General features: G+C 36.2%; 1 protein-coding gene across 1 annotated transcript in view; it reads left to right on the top strand.

Moving 5' to 3' along the window:
- Agps (alkyldihydroxyacetonephosphate synthase) overlaps positions 1-22,508 on the top strand; it is a 426,147-nt gene that overhangs the window by 109,070 nt on the left and 294,569 nt on the right. The window contains exon 5 of the mRNA XM_089248613.1: positions 19,284-19,358. Within this exon, the coding sequence (XP_089104739.1) occupies positions 19,284-19,358 (75 nt within the window). The remainder of the gene's footprint in view (positions 1-19,283; positions 19,359-22,508) is intronic.

Genomic DNA, 22,508 nt, shown 5'->3' with positions numbered 1-22,508 from the left:
CCATGGCACAATTCTAGAGCATTTACGTGGATCAAGGCACATTTTCAGATCACTCAAGCAGATCTTGGCACATTTTCAGATCACTCAAGCGGATCATGGCACATTTTCAGATCACTCAAGCGGATCATGGCACATTTTCAGATCACTCAAGCGGATCATGGCACATTTTCAGATCACTCAAGCAGGCCTGTGACACATTCACAGATCACTTAAGTGACCTACAACACAGTTCCAGATCATTTAAGCAATCCGTGGCACATTTAGGTATCCCTTGAGTGACACGTGGCACAGTTTTAGAGCGGCCTGAACACATTTCTAGATCACTTGGTTCTGCAAAATATTTGGAGATCACTTAAGTGGCTCCGTAGGGAACATCAGTAGGTGCCCACAAACTAGCGAAAAGTTTTTCTCGTTTTTAGCTTACTGAATAAGATGCCATTAAGAATATTTCATGTTTTTATAAAGGGTGGTTAATGACAGAAGCATCATCAAAAGCCCAACCCTATCATCAAATCAGCGGCAAATCGGAGACCCCTCTCCCCCATCAATGCTGACGTAATACTTGAATGACCCCCATACCCTCATTTTGTTGTTTTTTTTTTTACTTTTGTCATATCTCCATTAATTTTTTTCATCTGATTGCTAGATTCAGATTCAATAGTGCTGAATTATCAAATATCAAAATTCTCTTTTAGTTTTCTTGATTTATTATGTGAATCAAAGTATTACAATCACCTATATTAAGAAATTCTGAGTCTGCTTCTGAAAAATCTGAAATACTGATTAACAGTGACATCAAATTTGGGTTTCTGTGGCTTCTCAAGCACTTACATCTCTTTATGGAAAAGTGTCAAGCACCCCCAGAAATAATTCATGTGTCAGAATTTCCTGCTGAGCATCTAGAGATTTAAAACACTTTCAATGCCCATACTGATGAAGGCTTTTGTAAAAGTGCTTGGACTTGTCCCAATCACACAATGTGGATCATTTAGCTTAAAATACAGTAAAACCTGTTTTCAATGGAATTGGAATGGACCCAGATTTTTTTTCAGTTGGACACAGGTTGCTGCTGAATAAAGGTTCAAGTGACATAATGTGTAAAATTATGTAAAAATCTCATGTAATTGAAATAAAATAAAAATTAATTGAAAATAATGTATATTATTTACTCTACAGTTACTAAATATTTTCACAGCGTATCTGTATGAAACTTCACACCACATATTTGCATTCATTTGACTTTCTCTTGAATTGTCAATAAGGGTTTTGAGTGTGTGCATCGTCTATCTCTATGTATAAAATTTATTTTCTGTCTGTGTGTGTGTATGTTCTCTATAGAAATCTACAATTTTAGATCGATCGTCACCAAATTTTGTATATATACCAAATCGGACCCAACTTGAATGATAGGCTACTTTAAAGTTTTGGCGGAGCAGGGCGAATGCCCCAAATGGGTAAAAAACTGTTGGGCAACAATGGTTTTTGGGCCTCAACAATCACTTTTAGAACATTTACTTTGGTTACTTGGCAATTACAGAAACCAGCGTGCATATACTTTTATGATTCTGGCATATCATTTGGAAATCCAACCTTTGCACTGATTTATTTCTCTTGTAAAAAAGCCTGCTTTTCTGAAAAGTTTTGTTTCTGAAAGCAGCTGTTTCAGTACATATGAGTTTTTAAAACTAGCATAGAAATGGTTTTTGCTAATCTAAGTGTGGGCAAGTGCCTATTGGCAAGAAAGAATAGCATAAAAAAATTTCAGTAAAGCACTTCAACATTTTTATGACCCTTTGGTCTATTGATCGCGAGGAGTCGGAGTGCTTGTGTGAAATTTTCAGTTAAGAAAGTACAATGAGTTTCCTCCCTATTTCTGCATTAGACAGGTTGTTTTATCCAGGTTTTTTACTGTGTATTTTAGCATTGAAATCATGGAACCAAGATTTCTTTCCTTTGAAGAGAGGTTTCCACTTTATATAGGTTCCGTTAAAGACTTTCACTGTTTTTCCGTTTCACTGTATTCCACAGACCCATTGTGTGACAAAATGTTTTCTACATGATTAAAACATAGGCCTACTGCCGATCAGTTACTTAAAAAATTACTGCAAAAACACTTACATATAAAATTCATTTACGAACAGAATTTGAAAATGAGATTTACATGATTGCACAGGTTGGTTCTTGCAGATTCAACCGGTCAAGTGGGAATGACGCCTATATGGGTCAAACTGTTTCTAATCCTTGAGTGGTTTTGACGAATATATGGGTCATGGAGGATCTATTCCTTCCCCCTTTACGTATTGTATTATGACTGACATCTTGAACACCTCCTAATTTTCACTCATTCAAATGAATGAAACACTTGGTTAAAAAGTTACAATGAATTGTCCCTAGACCATATCACATTGACTACCTTCTATATAAAACAAGGTGTGACTTTTTTTACTGGTATCTTGAAAGTAAAAATGCAAGATTGTTAGAATGGGATTAGGGAGGGGTATAGAGGAGAGAGGGAGCTATGTATCTTTCTAAGGAGGAACTGTGTTTTTCTCTGTTAATATTGACAATATGTGAAAAGTGAAACTGCATGTCAAAATTCTTCTGAAAAATATTGTTTTTTTTAATTTTAAATTCAGTAAAATCTTGATATATCGATACTCTGTGGACCACGAAAAATATCTTTGTAGAGATTATTGTTATATCGAGAGGCAGCAGTTTAATATTAGGCTATAAGCATTGCTAAATTGTTATATCGAACCACTGGGAGATATATATATGTAATTATCTAGATTAACCCAGGCTCCTAGTGGTCCAATATACATTTAGAATAAAACGATGACTCATGAAAAGAAAGAATCAGTTAGATTTCAATAGCATTTAATATTTAATCAAATGATCATATGAAAAGAACGAGTTATATTTGCACAAAATAAAAGTCAATTTAAAAAATCCATTTCCACGATATCCAATTCTGCATAATACATAGACAAAATACTATATGTTCAATTATAATAATTTTAAATTGATGTTGGAATAACTCTCTTTTAATCACTCTTTATGCCTAATTTCGCCATCTGCCCCCTGTTAATTCCTCCTAATTTAGGTTTTAACTAAACGTCTATAATTTACTAAAATGTGGTAAGAATTTCTTTCCTACCTTTCCTCCATCCCTTTCATCACGGATGATCGCCGTTCCTGATGCTAATCGTTGCAATGTGTAAAAACAAAAATTTAACTACATCTTTTTTCAACTTGATTTCTAGCTTGCACTAATCAATCTGCTTTAAATTTTTCAAAGATTCCAAAAAGGAAAGTTTTGAGGGGTACCAACCCCCTATTTCTAATTGGTAGTCCGGCTTCAAAGGGGTCCTTCCATTGGGTGATGAGGATTACGTAGGTACAAATTAGTATTAATATTGACATCATTGGTCAAGGTTCACCCCCTACGATCTTTCGAAGCATATGGGAGGAAGACGTTTTTCTGTGGGGGGGGGGGGGGAGTTGTACAAGAAAAAAGAGAAGGGAAAGAAAAGAAAAGAGAGGAAGCAAGAAAGTCAGAAGGCACATACTCCCAAGAAGGGATGCGTACAATAGATGAAATAATTGTATGCATTCCTTATAAAGATGATACAATAGAAGTACAATAGATGAAATGAAGTCAATCGCCTGCAGGTGGCAATTACAAAGGTCAAGAGGCTTCATTATATAGGGGAGAGAGAGAGAGAAAAGAAGAATACGGAGCGGCTATTACCAAACTTTGAAGGGGCCCTTTAAGTAAGTGGCCATAAAATTAAGGAGTGTTGATGAAGGCAAAAGAGCATGTTTTGTACATTTAAATGGCTTAAGTCCCCTTTTCCCTTTTCTCTTATTATTATATTATATTGGGCTGGAAATTGGAACTCTTCCGCTTCATCTGATAGCGATGGCTATTGACGCCATAGCAAAATAGAACTTGAAAAAAAAAAATCTTTGTAGAGGTATTTATAGTTGTATCCAATACCATTGTAGCAACATTTCACTGTATATAAACACGTAAATTAACATATGCAATCCACCAAAACCCAAAAAAAAGTTTATTGGCTGAAAGATAAAACTGAATTTTTTCTTTTAGAATTTCGTTTTTTAGAATTTATTCCAAGTTATATGTATATAGATTTAACTTGTGACTTGAATAATATTTCAACTATTTGTTAGTTTCACACAACAGTTATATTTTTTTTGCATATTTTAATCACATATGCCTTTTTTTTAATACAGTCGAATCCCATTATAACGAACTCCAAGAGACCGGAGAAATCACTTCGTTATAACGAAATTTCTTTATAAAGAAATTTCGTTATAAAGGAATTTCCCAGGTTTTTGCGTTGTTCCTATGTGAACAAGGGATTAAAAAAGTGTTCGTTAAAACGAGATTTTCGCTATAACAGTATTTGTTAAAACAGGATTCGACTGTATATTGTGAAATCTTGCTACAACGATATTTGATAATGCGATAAATTAACCTACGATGATATTTTTTTCAAGTCTTGTTTGGAAATATCAATACTCTAATGTTGAACTGCTACATCTCGATATTATTATTATTCCTCTTCAACGATATTTATTTTTTGACCCGCAGAGTATCATTATATTAAGGATTCACTGAATATATTATATTTATTACTGCCGAAGTCCGAAATTTGCCAGTTTACCCAGCCCTATATATTGATTACTATGATTCGGGGTCATCTCCACATTTGCGATAATTATGATTAGCTACGGCAACTAACAATTAGTGGAATCAGAATATCGATATCCAGGAATACCGATATACCATACACAGGGATCGATGCATAGGGGCCGAAAAAATTCAGAAATTCGGATATTTGCCGGGCAACTGTGCCGTCCAGAAACTGGCCAAGACATACATTGATCAAAATTTCTGGGTAATCTTATTATAAAATCATGAAAAGAAAAAGCTTCTCAGTTAACATACAAACATGTGATTTTTTAGAAAATTCTCAAAATCAGGTAGTGAAACACCATCTAAAAGTTTCTTTTTCTTTTCTTATTTTAAAAAACAAAAATAGACTCAACTGAGAAGATGGTTGCAAAGTATTAGAAATACTTTTTTTCTCATTTGAAAACAATAACAGTTCATGTTAAATGTACCCCACCACAGAAACTAAATAAAAAAATAAATAATACCTTGTATGGTCTACCTGAAAACCAAGATTTACTTATTTTAAAACGCGTAATATGGTCTTTTCGAAACATTGTGTGCTACATGTTTTCGAAAAAAAATGAATTGTTTTTCTAACATCTTATTTTTTTTTTAATATTATGCAAGAAATCTTTTTTTGTGTGAAATTTGAAAGAACAGAAATCATACAGATAGATGTTGGTTTGTCGAAAATTATATCGAAATTTCAGAATTTATATTTTTCACTTACAGGAGTAAGAAAAGTTTGTGTTCAAGAGTAGCAAAACATTCATCAGAACTATTTCTTTCATACAAATTTGAACATGAATTATAGAACCATAGTTACAGCTTTCCAATATTATGTTGATAAATACCAGAGAATATATCGAAAAGAATATATTCTCAAAGTTTCTCATATGTTGGATTAGGCTTTCTGAAGAAGGCAGGATATATCATTGTGTGCATTCTAAGCACAGTCCACAACTGGTGGATGTGCGAAATAAGAGGGGAACCGTGGTAAAAAAAGAATCCAGCTTTGGTCGCTGCTTTAATGATAGTATGGGTGGTGTTGACAGAGCGAACCAATGCCTTTCATACTATTCTGCATGTAAAAGACAAGAAATGTAATCCGTGTGCAACGTCTGCGATAGAGCAAAATTTAGAAGGAATTGTGATTTTCAAGTTGTGTAACGCCATAAAACTATGTAGACTGAATATTATTCTGGAAAAAACTTCATATAAAGTAATCAAAATCCTGTACCAGGTGTACAAGTATGAAATGCGGATTTTTTTCAAAAAAAAACCCGTTAATATAAATTCGGAAGAATGATAAAAAGTGCTTTATTCAAAGTATGCTCTATTGCTTGTTATACATTTCCCCCATCTTTCCTGAAATTTGTGAATACCAGGCCAGTAAAAATCTTCCCCTTTTGCTGCGAACCATTCATCGAGCTATTTTTTCACATCTTCGTACGAACCGAAACGTTGCTCAGAAAGTGTGTGACCCATCAATGCAAACAAGTGGTAATCGGAAGGAGCCAAGTCTGGTGAGTAAGCCGCATACGGTAGAACTTCCAGCTGAGTGCTTCCAACGTGCCGCGAACCGCTTTTGCTGTATGTGATGGAGCATTGCACATTGTGTAACATGACGGCCTGGGATCTCTTACAATCCTGTTGTTCAATTAATCTTGTTTAGGCCCCAGGGTTCGTTGGTTAGTGGAAACCACCCGAGGCTTCCGCTGACATTCCGGTTCGGGTCAGTTAGTTCGCTTAGTCTGACGGTCGGGGGGTGGGGTCTCCTAGCCGTCGGGCGAGAACGGGACCAGAGGTCAGGCTACCAACATCCCATATAAATTCTGATTTACATCCATGTCAGAGATCCCAATAGCTCGTCTAGTTACCTTCTCTTTCCCTCTGGGGGCTCCGTGGTTCGTCGGTGGAGACCACGTCGAGTTGTCATCGTCAAACTCTATTTTAATTGTGCAATATAATATAAATGTTCAGCAAAGTGTTATATAAATGTGCAATATATTTTACCTCCACGCCGTTGGTGGTTCCTAGGACCATCTCACGGTTTATAATGTCATGAGTTTTTACAATGTGTGTAGGCCTAAAAGTTGTGGATCCTGGCCAGATCTCCAATTTGTTATGTTTGGTTGCACAGATTCAATATTATAATATTTACAATATTTTCTTTTCTCATGAGATTATGTAAATCAGATACAAGCTAATACCGCACCTTCAATGTTGTGATTGGTTCTTCAGCGAGGAATTGTGGGAATGCTGCTATATAAAAGCCAGCTAGAGATGTGCTGAGTTACGACTTCCTTGCTTACGACCGACCCAACGATTTAATCAGTAAGGCGTCACGCCCTGTCATGGTGTGAGCTAGATCGTCTCATAAATACAATGAAGGTACAATAGTAGAAGTGTGCCTTGGCACCTAACCCATCTCATCGCACGTAAGGTTTCAACGTCGTCGTGATCCAGTGATCGGTTAATGGCCAGACCGGCCACCCGTGGACCTTCATCTCCAGTTCCATGTGCAGTGGCTGAGCTTTCATCTCAACGTGTGTGTTTACACCAAAACCGTCTGAAGCTGGTGCCGACGAGTCCTTGGGGCAGACGCCTGGGAGTATCTACCGGACGATGTGATAACTCGTGAAAACCTGGACACGGCGGTGAGATCGATTCATATTTCTGTTTCATTGTGACAATGAGAGAAAAGCCTAACTGTGATAATTGTGATGAAACGTTAATTAATAGTTTAACATATAAAAAGCTTAATTGTGATAACGTTGATTTAATGGTTTAACAATATAATTGAATAAATGTTATAGTTCTATCTGAACTTTGTCTATTTCATTGTTGTCATCCACTCAATGGTTACTGGGGGGGAAAATATTAAAGAACCGGGAGGTAACGAGATTACGATAACATTACATAAATTCTGGGGGCTCGACCGGGATCTCTGCCCCAAGGACTCGTCGGCACCAGCTTCAGACGGTTTTGGTGTAAACACACACGTTGAGATGAAAGCTCAGCCACTGCACATGGAATTGGAGATGAAGGTCCACGGGTGGCCGGTCTGGCCATTAACCGATCACTGGATCACGACGACGTTGAAACCTTACGTGCGATGAGATGGGTTAGGTGCCAAGGCACACTTCTACTATTGTACCTTCATTGTATTTATGAGTCGATCTAGCTCACACCATGACAGGGCGTGACGCCTTACTGATTAAATCGTTGGGTCGGTCGTAAGCAGGGAAGTCGTAACTCAGCACATTTCTAGCTGGCTTTTATATAGCAGCATTCCCACAATTCCTCGCTGAAGAACCAATCACAACATTGAAGGTGCGGTATTAGCTTGTATCTGATTTACATAATCTCATGAGAAAAGAAAATATTGTAAATATTATAATATTGAATCTGTGCAACCAAACATAACAAATTGGAGATCTGGCCAGGATCCACAACTTTTAGGCCTACACACATTGTAAAAACTCATGACATTATAAACCGTGAGATGGTCCTAGGAACCACCAACGGCGTGGAGGTAAAATATATTGCACATTTATATAACACTTTGCTGAACATTTATATTATATTGCACAATTAAAATAGAGTTTGACGATGACAACTCGACGTGGTCTCCACCGACGAACCACGGAGCCCCCAGAGGGAAAGAGAAGGTAACTAAACGAGCTATTGGGATCTCTGACATGGATGTAAATCTGAATTTATATGGGATGTTGGTAGCCTGACTTCTGGTCCCGTTCTCACCCGACGGCTAGGAGACCCCACCCCCCGACCGTCAGACTAAGCGAACTAACTGACCCGAACCGGAATGTCAGCGGAAGCCTCGGGTGGTTTCCACTAACCAACGAACCCTGGGGCCTAAACAAGATTAATTGAACAACAGGATTGTAAGAGATCCCAGGTCGTCATGTTACAATTGACCATTGAACATTGTCAAGGAGCATTTCACGTTGTCATGGGGCATTGCGATTGGAAACAGCTTGTTGACTAACGCCCAATTGCTCTGCGAGTTGTTTTTGTGTCTGTGTAGTATCATCTTCGTCCAACAATGCTTCCAATTCCACATCTTTTTTTTTTGGCGGTTTTCAATGTTCCTTGTCTGCAACATCGAAGTCGCCACTTTTGAAAAACCGAAACCATCATTCACACATATCTTGAGATGGAGCATGTTCACCATAAGCTTCTCGAAGTAATTGGTATGATTCAGCAGCAGTTTTCTTCAAATGAAAACAAAAAAATTAATGCTGTACGCGAATGCTCTTTGTTCAGTATAACTTTCGACATATTGAACAAAGCAATACAACACTATGCACACACTTTTCCAATTTATCACTCGTGCGCATCTGACACTCGTTAATGACACAACAAAATGCAGCAGTGTCAAATCTTTATATCACAAACTGCATTGGTGCACCATCTGTTTTCTGAAATCCGCATTTCATACTTGTACACCTGATAGAAAAATGCTGAAACAGTTAAATGTATATATATGAAATTTATTTCTGTTTGTGTGAGTATGTTCTTTATACAAAAAAAAAATCTACAATTTTTATCTATCGTCGCCAAATTTTTTTACATCTATACCAAATGAGACCTGACTTGAACTACTTTAAAACTTCGTCACTGGGCAAATGCCTGAAACGGACAAAAAAACTGTTAGGCAACAATGGATTACTGGGCTTCAACAATCACTATTGGGATGTTTAACGTGGTTCTCAAACAATGCGTTTCAGCCGAACATGCCTTTATAATGGTTTGCCTCAAAGGAATCATGGGCAGCACCGGGTATTATAACTAGTCCATAATAAGAAGTAAATCAAATTTTTTGTTGTTTTGTTGTTGTATCGAGTGTCGTGTTACCGAGGTTTCACTGAAATAAGAAAAATGGACTTTTCTAAATGTTCTGTGAGTGGGACAGGGAGAAAAAAATAGCCAATACTGTAAGGAAAGAAAAGGTACTGAGTGTGTATTAGTAAAGAATAGAGAATCACTTAATGGGTGTAGACAACATTTCACTCTGACAGACCCCTCCAACCACGCCCCCTCTGTTGTCCTGCATATTAGATAGGGGGGCGGAGAGCAGTACTTAGCAGGGTTGGTAAAAAAAACGGTTTTTTTGGTTTAAACCAGTTTTACATAGTATTAACATTAAAAACAATAAAATTTCTGAAAAATCATTCCAACTTCTAATAATTAATTAAAACGAAATGTTTATTAATGTAATTAACACTTCCCATATTAATTAATCAATAAATATTTATTACATTTTGACAAAATCAACTTTTGCAATTCAATTATTTTTTGCTTAACTCTCTATGGATTACTGTGTGTTTGAAAATTCTTTTAATGTTATTAATATTATATATAAATGTGAAAGTATGTATGTATGTATGTATGTATGTATGTATGTATGCTCTTTATACAAATCTACAGTTTTAGACCGATCGTCGCCAGATTTTGCATATATACCAAACAGGACCGGGATTGAGCCGTAGGCTACTTTAAAAGTTCGTCAGAGCTGGGCAAATGCCCGAAATGGGCGAAAAACTGTCGGGCAACAATGGTTTTGGGGGCCTCAACAATCACTTTCGGAACGTTTACTTTGGTTACCGTGGTTTCCAACAATGCATTTCAGACGTGTGTATGTCTTTACAATAGTTTGTCACATCTTTAACGCTGCCATCATTACAGTTTATTCCTTTATAATGGTTTGGCTCTTTTCCAATACTCCCAGTAATTAAAAAAAAACCCTGGAAGCGCCAGATATATTTGCTTGCATGTATACAGGGTGTCCTGTAAGTGCTAATGTGGCCTTTATCTCATCAACCACCCATCGTTGAGGTATAGTTTCAATTTAAAAAGTGCTTAAAAGGAGTTTGAATAATATTCGCTGCAGAAGCTGGACATATGGCGTCACTAACAACAGAGAACAACAACTACGGCGATAAAACTGGGAATAAAAATGTTCAACGCCAGCTGATGAACTCAATGCTTGCCTCAAATCATCAGCACTCTACTTCACCAAACACCAACTCTGGCCATATCGCTACATTGCAATTTACTGCCATTAGTGAGATGGGTTGGAAGTGAAGGTGCTGTCTATCGGTGGTCGCCTCGAGTTTGTTAGGACATCAACACTCTGGCACGAAGCTAAAAAATTATCATTATCCACCAACATGCGAGTTCAACTGCTAAATGACTCAGTACTGCTATCATTTTCACATCAGTTGATCAAACTTGGCAATGGAAGAATTCCCGTAGACCCAAGCACTGGACTGATAAAGTTCCCAAATGGATTTTGCCAGTTCTTATATATATAAACTCGGTTCAAGAACTTGCAGACAAAGTCTTCCCAAACATTCAACAAAATCACCGAAACCATGAGTGGCTTTGTGAGAGTGCGATTCTGGCACCGAAAAATGACAGTGTGAACAAGATCAACGAAAAAATCCTAATCCTTTATTCCGGGAGACTCCACATCTTACAAATCGGTTGACACTGTCACAGACACAGCGCAGACAGTTCTGTATCCTGCAGAATTTCTGAACTCTTTGGATATTCCGGGTGTGCCACCACACAATATGACCCTCAAAGTCGGATCACCTATAATGCTTTTAAGAAATTTGGAGACACCGAAAGGCAACAGACTCTGCGTGAAGAAATTGCACAATTGCATCATTGAAGCAACGATTCTAACTGGATGTTACAAAGAAAAAGAAGTCTTCATTCCACGTATCCCAATCATCACCGAAGAAATGCCATTCACTTTCAAGCGATTACAGTTCCCGATTCGTTTAGCTTTTGCCATGACAATAAACAAAGTGCAAGGCCAGTTGTTAGCAGTGGCAGGTATCAACCTACTTGAGCCCTGTTTTTCACACCTTTTCGTCACCTGTTCGCGTGTTGGTAATAGCAAAAATTTGTACATCTACACACCAGATGGAAAAAGAAAAAATATTGTGTATTCACAAGCGATTGCCTGAAGATTTTAATTAAAATATTTAAATATAAAAGTAATTTTCTCTTGATGCAGAAATTTTTTTGATTAAGAAGTAATAATGTAAATTTATATATGTAATAAGCTATACATATATAAATTTTTTACGGGGCGGGCAACGTCGCCGGGTATCAGCTAGTCATATAATATATAAAGGTTTTTTTTCCAGTTACTTTCAGTATACTTAATTAGGAAGCTATTTTGCAAAAACTAATAAAAATTAGGTGAATATAATGTATTTAATGAAGCATAAATAATCAGATTAATTAGCAATGATTTACGATATACAGGGTGATTATAACTAAGGTTCTGATTTCAAAACACTGTAAAACAAAGAATGATTGCCAGAATGACTTGAAAATTGACATGAATATTCCTGAAAAAATTCAATTTTATTTGGTAAAGGGGAAAAACACTTAAAAATGTAAAATAGATGACATCATCTAAGGGTTAAGGTGCATCCTGTCAAAATGAGTCTTCAGCAGCTGCTTTGCTGGTATTGCAATGTGCATCTTGATAGAAATTCTATCTACACATTGATGCTGTGGAAGTGCCGAAATGATGTGGTTGCTTAAAATAGATTATACTGCTAGCCAAGTACAGCATCATCAGCTTGCACATTTTGCACTATTTGCACTTTTTTTTCCGTTTGCGAGAAAAGCTTCCATTGCTTCAGGAATATCCATGCAAATTTTCAAGTTATTCTGATCAGTACTTACTGTATAGTTTTGGAATCAAAACTTAAATTATAATCACCCTGTATATAGCTGATTATTTTTCATAACTCTGTTACGACTATACAGTAGAACCTTGATTAACTGAACTTGACAGTGAAAGTATAAAAAAAAAACAACTATTGAATATTAAGACTGGGAGATATACAGTAGGAGATGTATTTCTTATGGGAAAGAAAATGAAAATGTATGTGAGGTAATGTAACTACTAGTATACTGTTGTACCAGATATGACCCAGGCTCTGTCCCATATGGGATATAAGCACATCACCCCGAGAGGTTGGGTCACACTGGAGAGAACCAGGTGCACCGGGGTCCCAGTCCTCGATCCCTACGATTGGGGCTCTAGACTCAAAATCTCAAAGATCCTCAAATAGTCCAGGTACCCTACCACCACCAGTGAGCCCAGCAAGTCCCCCAGGCTGAATCCACCCAGAATGGACTCACAAACCCGAAGACAGCAGCCGGCACAACCATCCACACCCCCGGAGACCCGATCCTGCAAACATCCCAGATTCTTTATTAACACGTTGACAAATTGATCATTAGCAGGTTTACACAATGTATGTACTATATACACACAGAAAACAGACATACATTATTAAAAGAAGGAGTGACTTTCTACAAAGTGCCGTACTACATATTATGTTTGTATAAGCGTAAGAATTTTTAACAAACAAGAATAAAGAACATATGTTGGACAAAAATCATAGGCAAGATACGTAAACAAAGAGCAGAGCAAAAAAGTGTTGTCAACCGTGTATGATGAAATATATCTTGAACTTGATACTAACAGGGTAAATATTTACTATAAAATTATAGAAGGTACAATATTGAAATATTAAAAACAATTGAAATATTAAAAACAGTTCAAATATTTTTGCAAAAATCAAAACATATGTTATTCACTTTGCGTACAGGTATACATATTCTTGTTCTTGGCATTCTCATTTATGAAAGATTCAGGCCTATATAGGTTAGTTGTAGGTCATATATACAATATAGTACAACATACAGTGCAGAACAAAATAAGTGTTGTTCAAAACAGAACAATTCCAGTGGAGATGTCAATTTATAAAAGAGAATATAATATAATATTGAAAATACGAAAAAATATATATACATGTAAGCATATACATGTATACATTTGTAAGCATTTTTTTTGAAAAATTAATCCTTTCTCATCGCACCTGCAGCAAGTATTCAGAATATATGAAAAAATATAATAAAAATCATAGGCAAGACACGTAAACAAAGATCAGAGCAAAAAAGTGTTGTCAACCGTATATGATTAAATATATCTTGACACTTGATGCTAGCAGGGTAAATATTTACTATAAAATTATAGAAGGTACAATATTCAGGACTATAAAAGCTAGTTGTAGGTCATATATACAACATAGTACAACATACAGTGCAGAACAAAATTAGTGTTGTTCAAAACAGTAAACAATTCCAGTGGAGATATCAATTTATAAAAGAGAAAAAATAATACATATTGAAAATGCGAAATAAATATATATACATGAAATATACATTTGTAAACATTGCTTTGAAAATTAATCCTTCCTCATCACACCTGCAGCAAAATCAGATCTCAGAGTCTGACGATTCTCCTTCAGAGATGTATCGACTACGTTGTGTAGTGCTTCGGCCAGACTCTCTAATTATGAATTTCTCTTGATTTCTTTCCAGTGAAAATATGAGTTGGCTTATTTTGTTTCGGCGGCCTGCTGTCGTTAGGAGCTGTTTTCTCCAAAGTGTTCTCTTTTCACTGGAAGGCTTTCCAAAGTGATAGGAGCTTGTGTTTGGACAAGAAGTGGCGTAAGTGAAACGGTGTGCCCTGCTTCCCGCATTTACAATTATCGTTTCGGATAATTTTGAATCTTTCAAGGTGTGCAGGAAACGGGCCATGTTCAGAAAAAAATATAGTCATGCTTCTTGTCCAGTTTTGGTCTTGCTCTTTAACAGTTTGATTAAATTTCATGAACTTTTCTGCCTGTTATGTCATTGCTCCATCTTTGTTGCCATTTTTAATGCATGACTTTTTTGAGGTTGGCTTTTGCCCGTGAAGTGGGGAACGGGAGGTGATGATCAATATCTTGATGTGTAGTTGCTTGCTTTGCAAGTTTATCTGCCTCCTCATTCCCCCTGGTTCCTTCATATGTTTTAACCCATGGCAACAAGATGTTAGAAAAGCGAATAAGTGTTTCTCTTATAAATCTGGATGTTTTGGTTGTGGATAAAGGATTTGTTATGAAAAATAGGGAGGAAAGAGAGTCTGTGAATATTTTAATTTTTTCTCTATTGATGGATGTTGCTTTTTTAACAGTGTCCTCTATAGCATACAGTTCAGCTTGAAAGACTGAAGCTTCATTATTAAGTCTCTGTGACCAGGTGTAGGAAATGATGTGTCATTTTCTATTATCAGGTAGGCCGCAGCAGTTCTTTCTTCTATTTTGGACCCATCTGTGTATATATTGATTTTTTCCAGTGATTCATTGTACTTGAATGAGATCTGATTTTTCTTAATTTTATAGGATGGGTGTTTTGACCATCCTTTCTGTTCGATCTGGTTGTGTTGTATGTTTTCCACATCCCTTTTCATCCTTGTGAGTAAGCCCATCTTTGCTTCGTACTCAATCCAAAGACTTAAAGGGGGGGGGGGGAGGCCTGTGATTACCTGTAGGCCATTTGTTGGTGTTGTACAGTAAGCCGTAGTTATGTACAGTAAAAAGCCCCTTTGTGCAGAGTCTAATTTGGCTTGTTTTGCCTTGTTGAGCTTGATGTCCCACACTGTCGCAGCATAGGCTAAAATTCTTTGGATTACGGTAACGTACAGGGTACGCCTCATACTGCTGTTAATGCTCCAGTTATTTCCAGCGCTAGAGAGAAGTTTGGGTTGATATTATCAGATTGTTTACAAGTATGTTCCATGAATGAAAGCGTTTGGTCAAGATAAACTCCTAAATATTTGAAAAGTTTGACTCTCTTGATGTTTGAGCCGTTTAGCTTGAGTTAAATGCTTGGTTTTTTATATGTTAGCCACATATATTTTGTTTTTTCAGTGGCTAGTTTAAGCCCTTTGTCAGTCAGCCATTTGTCAACTTTGGATCAGATGACTATCAGAATGGATCAGATGACTATCACTTTCACTATTTCACCAGCTTTCCATTCATTTACATTTTCCATATCAACTGAATTTGCTTCTCCGTATTGCTACCACACCATATCCTGTTCTTTGAAACGATTCAGCCAGCCGAAATTTGCTTGAAAGTTTTCACATCCAAAAGCACGTGCGAATTCCAAAACCTCTTCTCCTATGAGTGGAACTGGCACATTTCGGGAAAGAATGTCCTGAAACCAGGTAAGGACAGCTGCATCCACATCTTGTAAATTCAAAAGTTAGATCTTTTTCCTTAGAGATCCAATAACTACTGTTTGAATTTGCAATTTCTTCCGATTTTTTTCAGAAATGTGTAAAGAGTAGGTGCAGATTGACTCTGTTTTTTTCCGGAAACTTGTTTTCGAGTTCGTTATAACAGATTTTTCATTTCGTAATACCGGAACTGCCGAATACATTGTTTCTATGTAAATTCATTTGAAGGATTGAAAAAGTTTTCGTTACAATGGGATCCGACTGTTATGTTTTTTACACTTTTCTTAAAATTCTTCCAGATTGTTCTTAAGTAGCAATTATTGTTCTTTGTTCTGTAATGTACGTCACAGATTTCTTTGTGTTGTACTTTGTGACCAGTGCAGAGATTTTTTCTGTAAGGGGCCGTTTAAGTATTACGTAAGCAAATTTTTACCCATTTTTGACACCCCCCCCCCCTCAGCAAACTTTCGTCATCATTGCCCAGTACTTCGTAATGTATATTGGTAGGATCAGAAGCGTAAGCGCGGGGGGGGGGGGGGGGCACATAGGGAGCTTGTGTGCCTCCCTCCGATGGCAAATTAAAATTTCAGAAGGAAATACCTTTATATGTGCTATTATAATCAATTTCTGTTAATGTCAATGCTATTTGAAGGGTAAGAACTCAAAATTTTTCTTAAGAAATTCATTGCGACCGACACTTTATGCCAGGGGTTCTCAACCAGGGGGCCCCAGGATATTTCAAGGGGGGGGGGCATGGAGAAAAATATCGCAAAAGGGGAGCCATGGCTGCTGATAATGGGGCCACGAAGAAATTTATTAAGAGAGACTCAAAAAATTTCAAACAAAATGCATAGAATATTTTTTCACAATTTTTCCCCTATTTAAGTAACATTAATATAATAAAGATTCGATTGATTTTTCAACACCGCAGGATATTTCAACACCCAGCACAAGGTTCCAAGTAGTTGAAAGATGAAATTTAGTACTTGAAGTATCAAATATTTCAAGCACAGTGACATTTTTGTGTGTGTTCATCCAATTTTTCATAAGTAGGGCTGTTATTTTTATGACCTAAAGATGAAACATCATTGCTAATAAGTTCTTAGCAATTATGTTTCTTCTTTAGCTCATAAAAATCAGAGCCCTTGTCATAAGCTTGTGTTATCAATAATTATAAGGTTTCGAGATGGATGTATTTATATATACAGTGTCACTTTAATGACAGTGATTGACAGTAGCATTTATTTTAATACAACCAACCAAAAAACTACGTTAAATGCAGATAAAATGGTTTTGTTGGCATCAGGAGAGACGGGGCTGCACTTTTTAATTGGGGTTTTGAGCACACGTGTCCCTACAAAAAGTCAACATTTTTATTTTAATAACTATATAACCCTTAGTGCAACATGAACGACATATTTGAGTACTAAACGTTATTTGGATAATTTTTCTAACTGAAAGTATTCCTGTAGGGCGACCGGTTTGCCAGTAAAATACCATACTACTAAACTAGACATGCACCTCGTCCATATTAGTCTGCGAGAGAGGCCACATTATGAACCAAAAAAGTCACTTGGACATAGCTTGTCATCCAACGAGATATCAGATTTTCACGATGAATGTGAATCACTAGCGAAATTATAATCAGTAAACCAATAATATTTTTATTTGAAATCAGATTATTTATAAGTTCTGATCAGTTTGAAATACTGATTTATCCAAATTCAAATTTACCCAAGAAAAACTAATTTGTAAATAATTCAAACTTCATCCTGTACAGTAACTCAGTAACTTGGTGACATTATGACATCTTCAAGCGCAAAGGGGTCGTTCAAGTATTACGTCAGCAAATTTTTAGTTATTTTTTGACCCCTTTGTCAGCAAAACACTGACCCCATTGTTAGCAAAATTTCGTCAGCAGCTTAGAATATTCCATATCTTCAAGAAAAGGTGGTTGATGACGTAAGAAACCTTCAAACCTCTTCCCCCCTTGTCATCAAAAGTCAGCAAATCAGAACAACCCCCCCCCCCCCCCCCAATGCTGACATAATACTTGATCCAAAGTTTACATTGATTGAAAATTTATTATATTTTTTACTGTGTTGCATTATTGTTATTTTGCTTTTTTTGTTATTTTCATAAATTGAAAATTAATTAAATTCAAACACACATATTTATATACTTCAAACAATATTTGAATAATTGTCTTTTAATGGGAAAATTGGGAGGGGGTAGGAAATTAATCATAGTTGCAAGGGGGCCACAGGAGTGAGAAATGGTTGAAAGGGGGCCATGGGCCAAAAAAGGTTGAGAATCAATGCTTTAAGTCATGTATGGTAAACTCTTGACCCACAGACTGGCCCTGAAGGTTATCTGATATGGCTTGCCTCCCCGAACCTAATTTTTTTAAAAATAAACTAAGCTGCACCTTTACAGATCGCTGACAACATTAGCCCTCAGATGGTGACATATAGAGAGAAACGATGTCACTCTCTGCTGTTCATACGAAGTACGAAAGCGGAACTACACCTCTATCTCCGCTTGGTTATCCAGGCTTTCATACTTCGTATGAACAGTGGAGAGTGGCATTGTTTCTCTCTTTATGTCACCATCTGGGGGCTAACGTCGTAAGCGCTATTAGCTGTCCATGCGCAGTCCCGTTCAGCATTTATGCATATGCTTCAAGGAAGGAAAATGTCTATCCTCTGTAATTCACACGCACACTGGTTAGAACACTCGCCCGGGCATTGGAAGATTGGTGGTTTGATTCCCCACAGTGAAATGCGAATTTCCAAACTACATCTAAATCTCCGCTTGGTTATTCAGGCTTTTGTTGTTCATATGAACAGCGTAGCAGCACATCATTTCTCTCTATATGTCGGCATCTGGGGACTAATGTCGTAAGAGCTATTAGCTGAGCTAGGCGGCTGTCCATGCGCAGTCCCGTTCAGCATTCATACATATGCTCCAAGGAATGAAAATATCCATCCTCTGTAATTCACACAATGGTTAAAACACTCGCCCTGTCAGTGAGAGATTGGTGGTTCGATTCTCCCACAGAAGAATGTGAATTTGGTTTCCGAACTACATCTCAATCTCCGCTTGGTTATCCAGTCTTTCGTACTTCGCATGAACAGCAGAGAGTGACATCGTTTCTCTCTATATGTTAGTTCACGTGCCCAATAACTATCGAAAGGTTTTTTTTTCCATTTTTGGTGCATCGAATAAGATTCCATTAAGAATATTTATTCAAACCCCTCTCCTCTCTTGTCAAAAAGTCAGCAAATCAAAAAACCCCATCGATGCTGACGTAATACTTGAATGACCCCTAAGATAAATAGTTTTTTGAGATAAGTGAAATAGAGTCAAATCAAAAGTATATCTGATCTTTTCAAGACTGACGTGTTTCATGTATCTTCAAAGCCCTAAATGTTGTTTTTTTCTCCATAGGTCACACCATGCGAGAGATCTACATATTACGCAGAGGCCAGTTTCCCAGAATTCCTGATATTGTTACTTGGCCAAGTATGTTTCCAACTTATTCATAGTTATGCTATGTTCTCTACTTAGTATTTTTTTTTGTTTTGTTTAGTACAGTAGACCTGAGGGGTATTTAAACAGGTTTTTGGGAATGTTTTCAACCTATGTGTAACATATCTGTTGTATTAGAAAAATTTGAACTATTAATTGTTGATGCTTTCTATCTATGGTACAATTCATTCATGGTGTGCTGTTGGACAAATATAGATTTAGTGGATCAATTAAATACATCAATATACAGTGATACCCATAATATATCAACATACAGTGATACCCATAATATATCAACATACAGTGATACCCACCAGTAGTTCTGAAGACTGACCAAGCTGAGGTAACATTTTCAAATGATAATGCCCCACCCTCGTCAGGAGTGAAAGGAAGGTAAATTTGCAGATTTTCTTTCTCTCTTCCTACTTTTTTTGTAATGAAATTTTTTTCTTAGAGAAACATTTCTCTCTATGAATACGATGTGAAAAGCCTCCAAACTTTGTTCAAAATTTGTCTAATTGAGAAATAAAAATCCTCTTTAGGAGCAGATAAAGTTAATTCAGGGTCATGTGGGGAGATCGGAGCTAGTTTGCATAGTTTTTAGTTTTTGATTTTCTTCAGAAAGATTTAAAAAAAAAGGGAATGCAAAGGAACTGTTTTTAATGAATTAATTATTCAACCTTGTATGAATAAATCCAGTGAATTTAGGAAATATGAATGAATTAATATTTAAATTAATACTTTTTCCAGTCTTCTCTCTTCACTATTTGTGGTTAATTGTAGTGAGTGTGGATGATTTTTTTTTCTTTGTGCTAAAGTCCTGGTATGGTAGGCTAATTACTCTTTTTAATTAAACTTTTGAGATTCGGCTAACAAGCAGCATTTTGCATCTTTTCCTTTTAAAAACTTTGATAGCAGTGCCAGAGAATTCTGAACATCCCTCACAAATATAAAAATTCTAGTTTCAGTGGAACCATTTTTTTTTTTTTGATTTAAATTCTCATGGCATTGTCAATGTGTTACCAAACGTTGTTCATCAGTGAGATCTGGTGAGTTGCATCTGAGAATTTTTCTTGTACGTGTCTCAGCTACATCATCAAATCCAACAGATTTCATCATTAAAGGATTGAACTGTGTTACATCCTCAATTTGGAAGCCCATTTCCAGGGTTAAAGTTAAACTCCAAGCCAAATTTTTCAGGTTGCAATTCCTAAAACCAAGTTCTAGAAATTGTGTTATAGTGAACAGATGCATGGTTGAGTTTCTTCTGGAGAATACAATTTCTTCTGGACAATGGAAGAAACTGGAAATAATCAAAATGTGCACTATATGTTTAATTGAAGTACATATAATTAATGCTTGTTATTTCACCTCATTGGTTGTGAAATAATAACAAATAAGTTTTAAAAACAATATTTTTTTAGCATTTAATTTAATAAATATCTTACCAGGATGTGCAATGCATAATTTAACGAAAACCCTTATTATATTCTGCATGCACTTTTTTTGCTATATCAGGATGAATAACTGCCTAGGTTTTCAGTATGCATGTTGCTTAATTTGGAAAGAGTAATAATTTTTATTCGTCATTTCAGTAATGCATGTTTTAGTAGTGACAGATAAGATAATTCAGAAAAAAGTTAAATGGATTTTAATTTGTGAAGGAAATTTATTTAGAATTGTTTGTTCCAACCGTTTTTGGCAAAACTTTTGTCATTTCACAGAAAAATTACTTCTTATATTGCAGATACAGTTCGTTTTTAGTTTTGCTCCATTTTCAAAATTTCTGCTCCAAAAATGAAATTTGCCGCTCCGAAATGGATGAGGGGCGCTTGCACCCCTGTAATCATTTGTTTGCATTTCTTATCGATCTTGAGTATTACCTATCAATCCTGAATTCACCTTGGATGAAAGATTAAAGTCTAAACAATAACAAGTGGCAAAATTTAGTAACTTGTGATTTTTTTTAAACTGTATGTGCAAAAACTTGTTTCAGTAATATTCTTCAAAGTAATCATAATTTAGCAATGTGGAGAGAAAAAATGTGTTAAGTATCCAAAATTCACAGAAAAATGTGATTGGGTTCAAATGTTTTCAAATTGACACGCAAATTCAGCACTTTAAAAAGAATTATATTTAATACAGGGGTGGAAAATCTGCTACAAATTGCTACAATATCTGACGCCTGTTACATTCTGTTACAAAAATACCAAAATTTTTCAATTCTGCACCATTTTGCAGAAAAAACTAAATTTTTCCCCTAAGAAACTTTGAAGTTGCATCACAGTATAAACTGACTTTTTGATGATATCATTTGTTCTCTCCACAGTTTTATTTGTTAGGGCCACAAATTGAATTAGCTTGATCCCTTCCCCAGGATTCGGCACCTAGTCCGACAATGTAAAAAATGAGGTCAAACTATGCAGATTGCTGCTCATCCTCAGAACAACAAAAAAACTTTTCAATCGCTGTTTTCAGCTATTTTTTTCCGAAAAAAAAAGTTGACTCCTTTGATTTTTGCATCCTCTGCATAAATTATTTTTTAAATTGCATCAATTTTCACTGACTGGCTGTACTTGATGAAAAATTTGTGTATACTTTAACACAACAGAAAAGTTAGCGAAGGAAAGTATTATCACTCTGGATATCAGCAATGATGAATCCATCTTCACTGTCAGGAGTTGGGAAGCAAAAACCGTCGGTGAATTGAGGGTGTCTACGATCATGAAAAAGCAACGAAATGAGAAAAAGGTCATGAAATAAGAAGTCGTAGATATTTAAAATGGATTTTTGGATGTTCCCGACAAATTCCTGTTCTTGCTTTTATCCTGGAAAACCAACAGAATGGGTTTTCTGATATCAGGCTTTTCTTGACACCCAGGATCGTGCATTGGTGGTGGTTGAAAATGAGTTCTTCAACTTTGGGTACAAGCTTAGTTGTATTTCAAATTGGGTTAAAAACTTGAATTAGAATTTTTTTGAATTAAAAACTATTCCGCCAAGTAAAAAAATTGTTTTCCAATGCTGTCAAATAACGAGTGTTAAATCTCCAATCTCGCGTATAACTGCGTGTTAAATCTCCAATCTTGCGTATAACTGCGTGTTAAATCTCTAATCCCGCCAAATTATGAGTGCTAAATTGCC

Source organism: Pholcus phalangioides, unplaced genomic scaffold (assembly GCF_987345545.1).
Source record: "Pholcus phalangioides strain wild (caught in Gottingen) unplaced genomic scaffold, Ppha-v1.0 ptg000020l_1, whole genome shotgun sequence".
Taxonomy (NCBI): Eukaryota; Metazoa; Arthropoda; class Arachnida; order Araneae; family Pholcidae; genus Pholcus; species Pholcus phalangioides.
The sequence above is the reverse complement of the archived record's forward strand: the minus strand, read 5'-3'. Positions and strand labels throughout refer to the sequence as shown.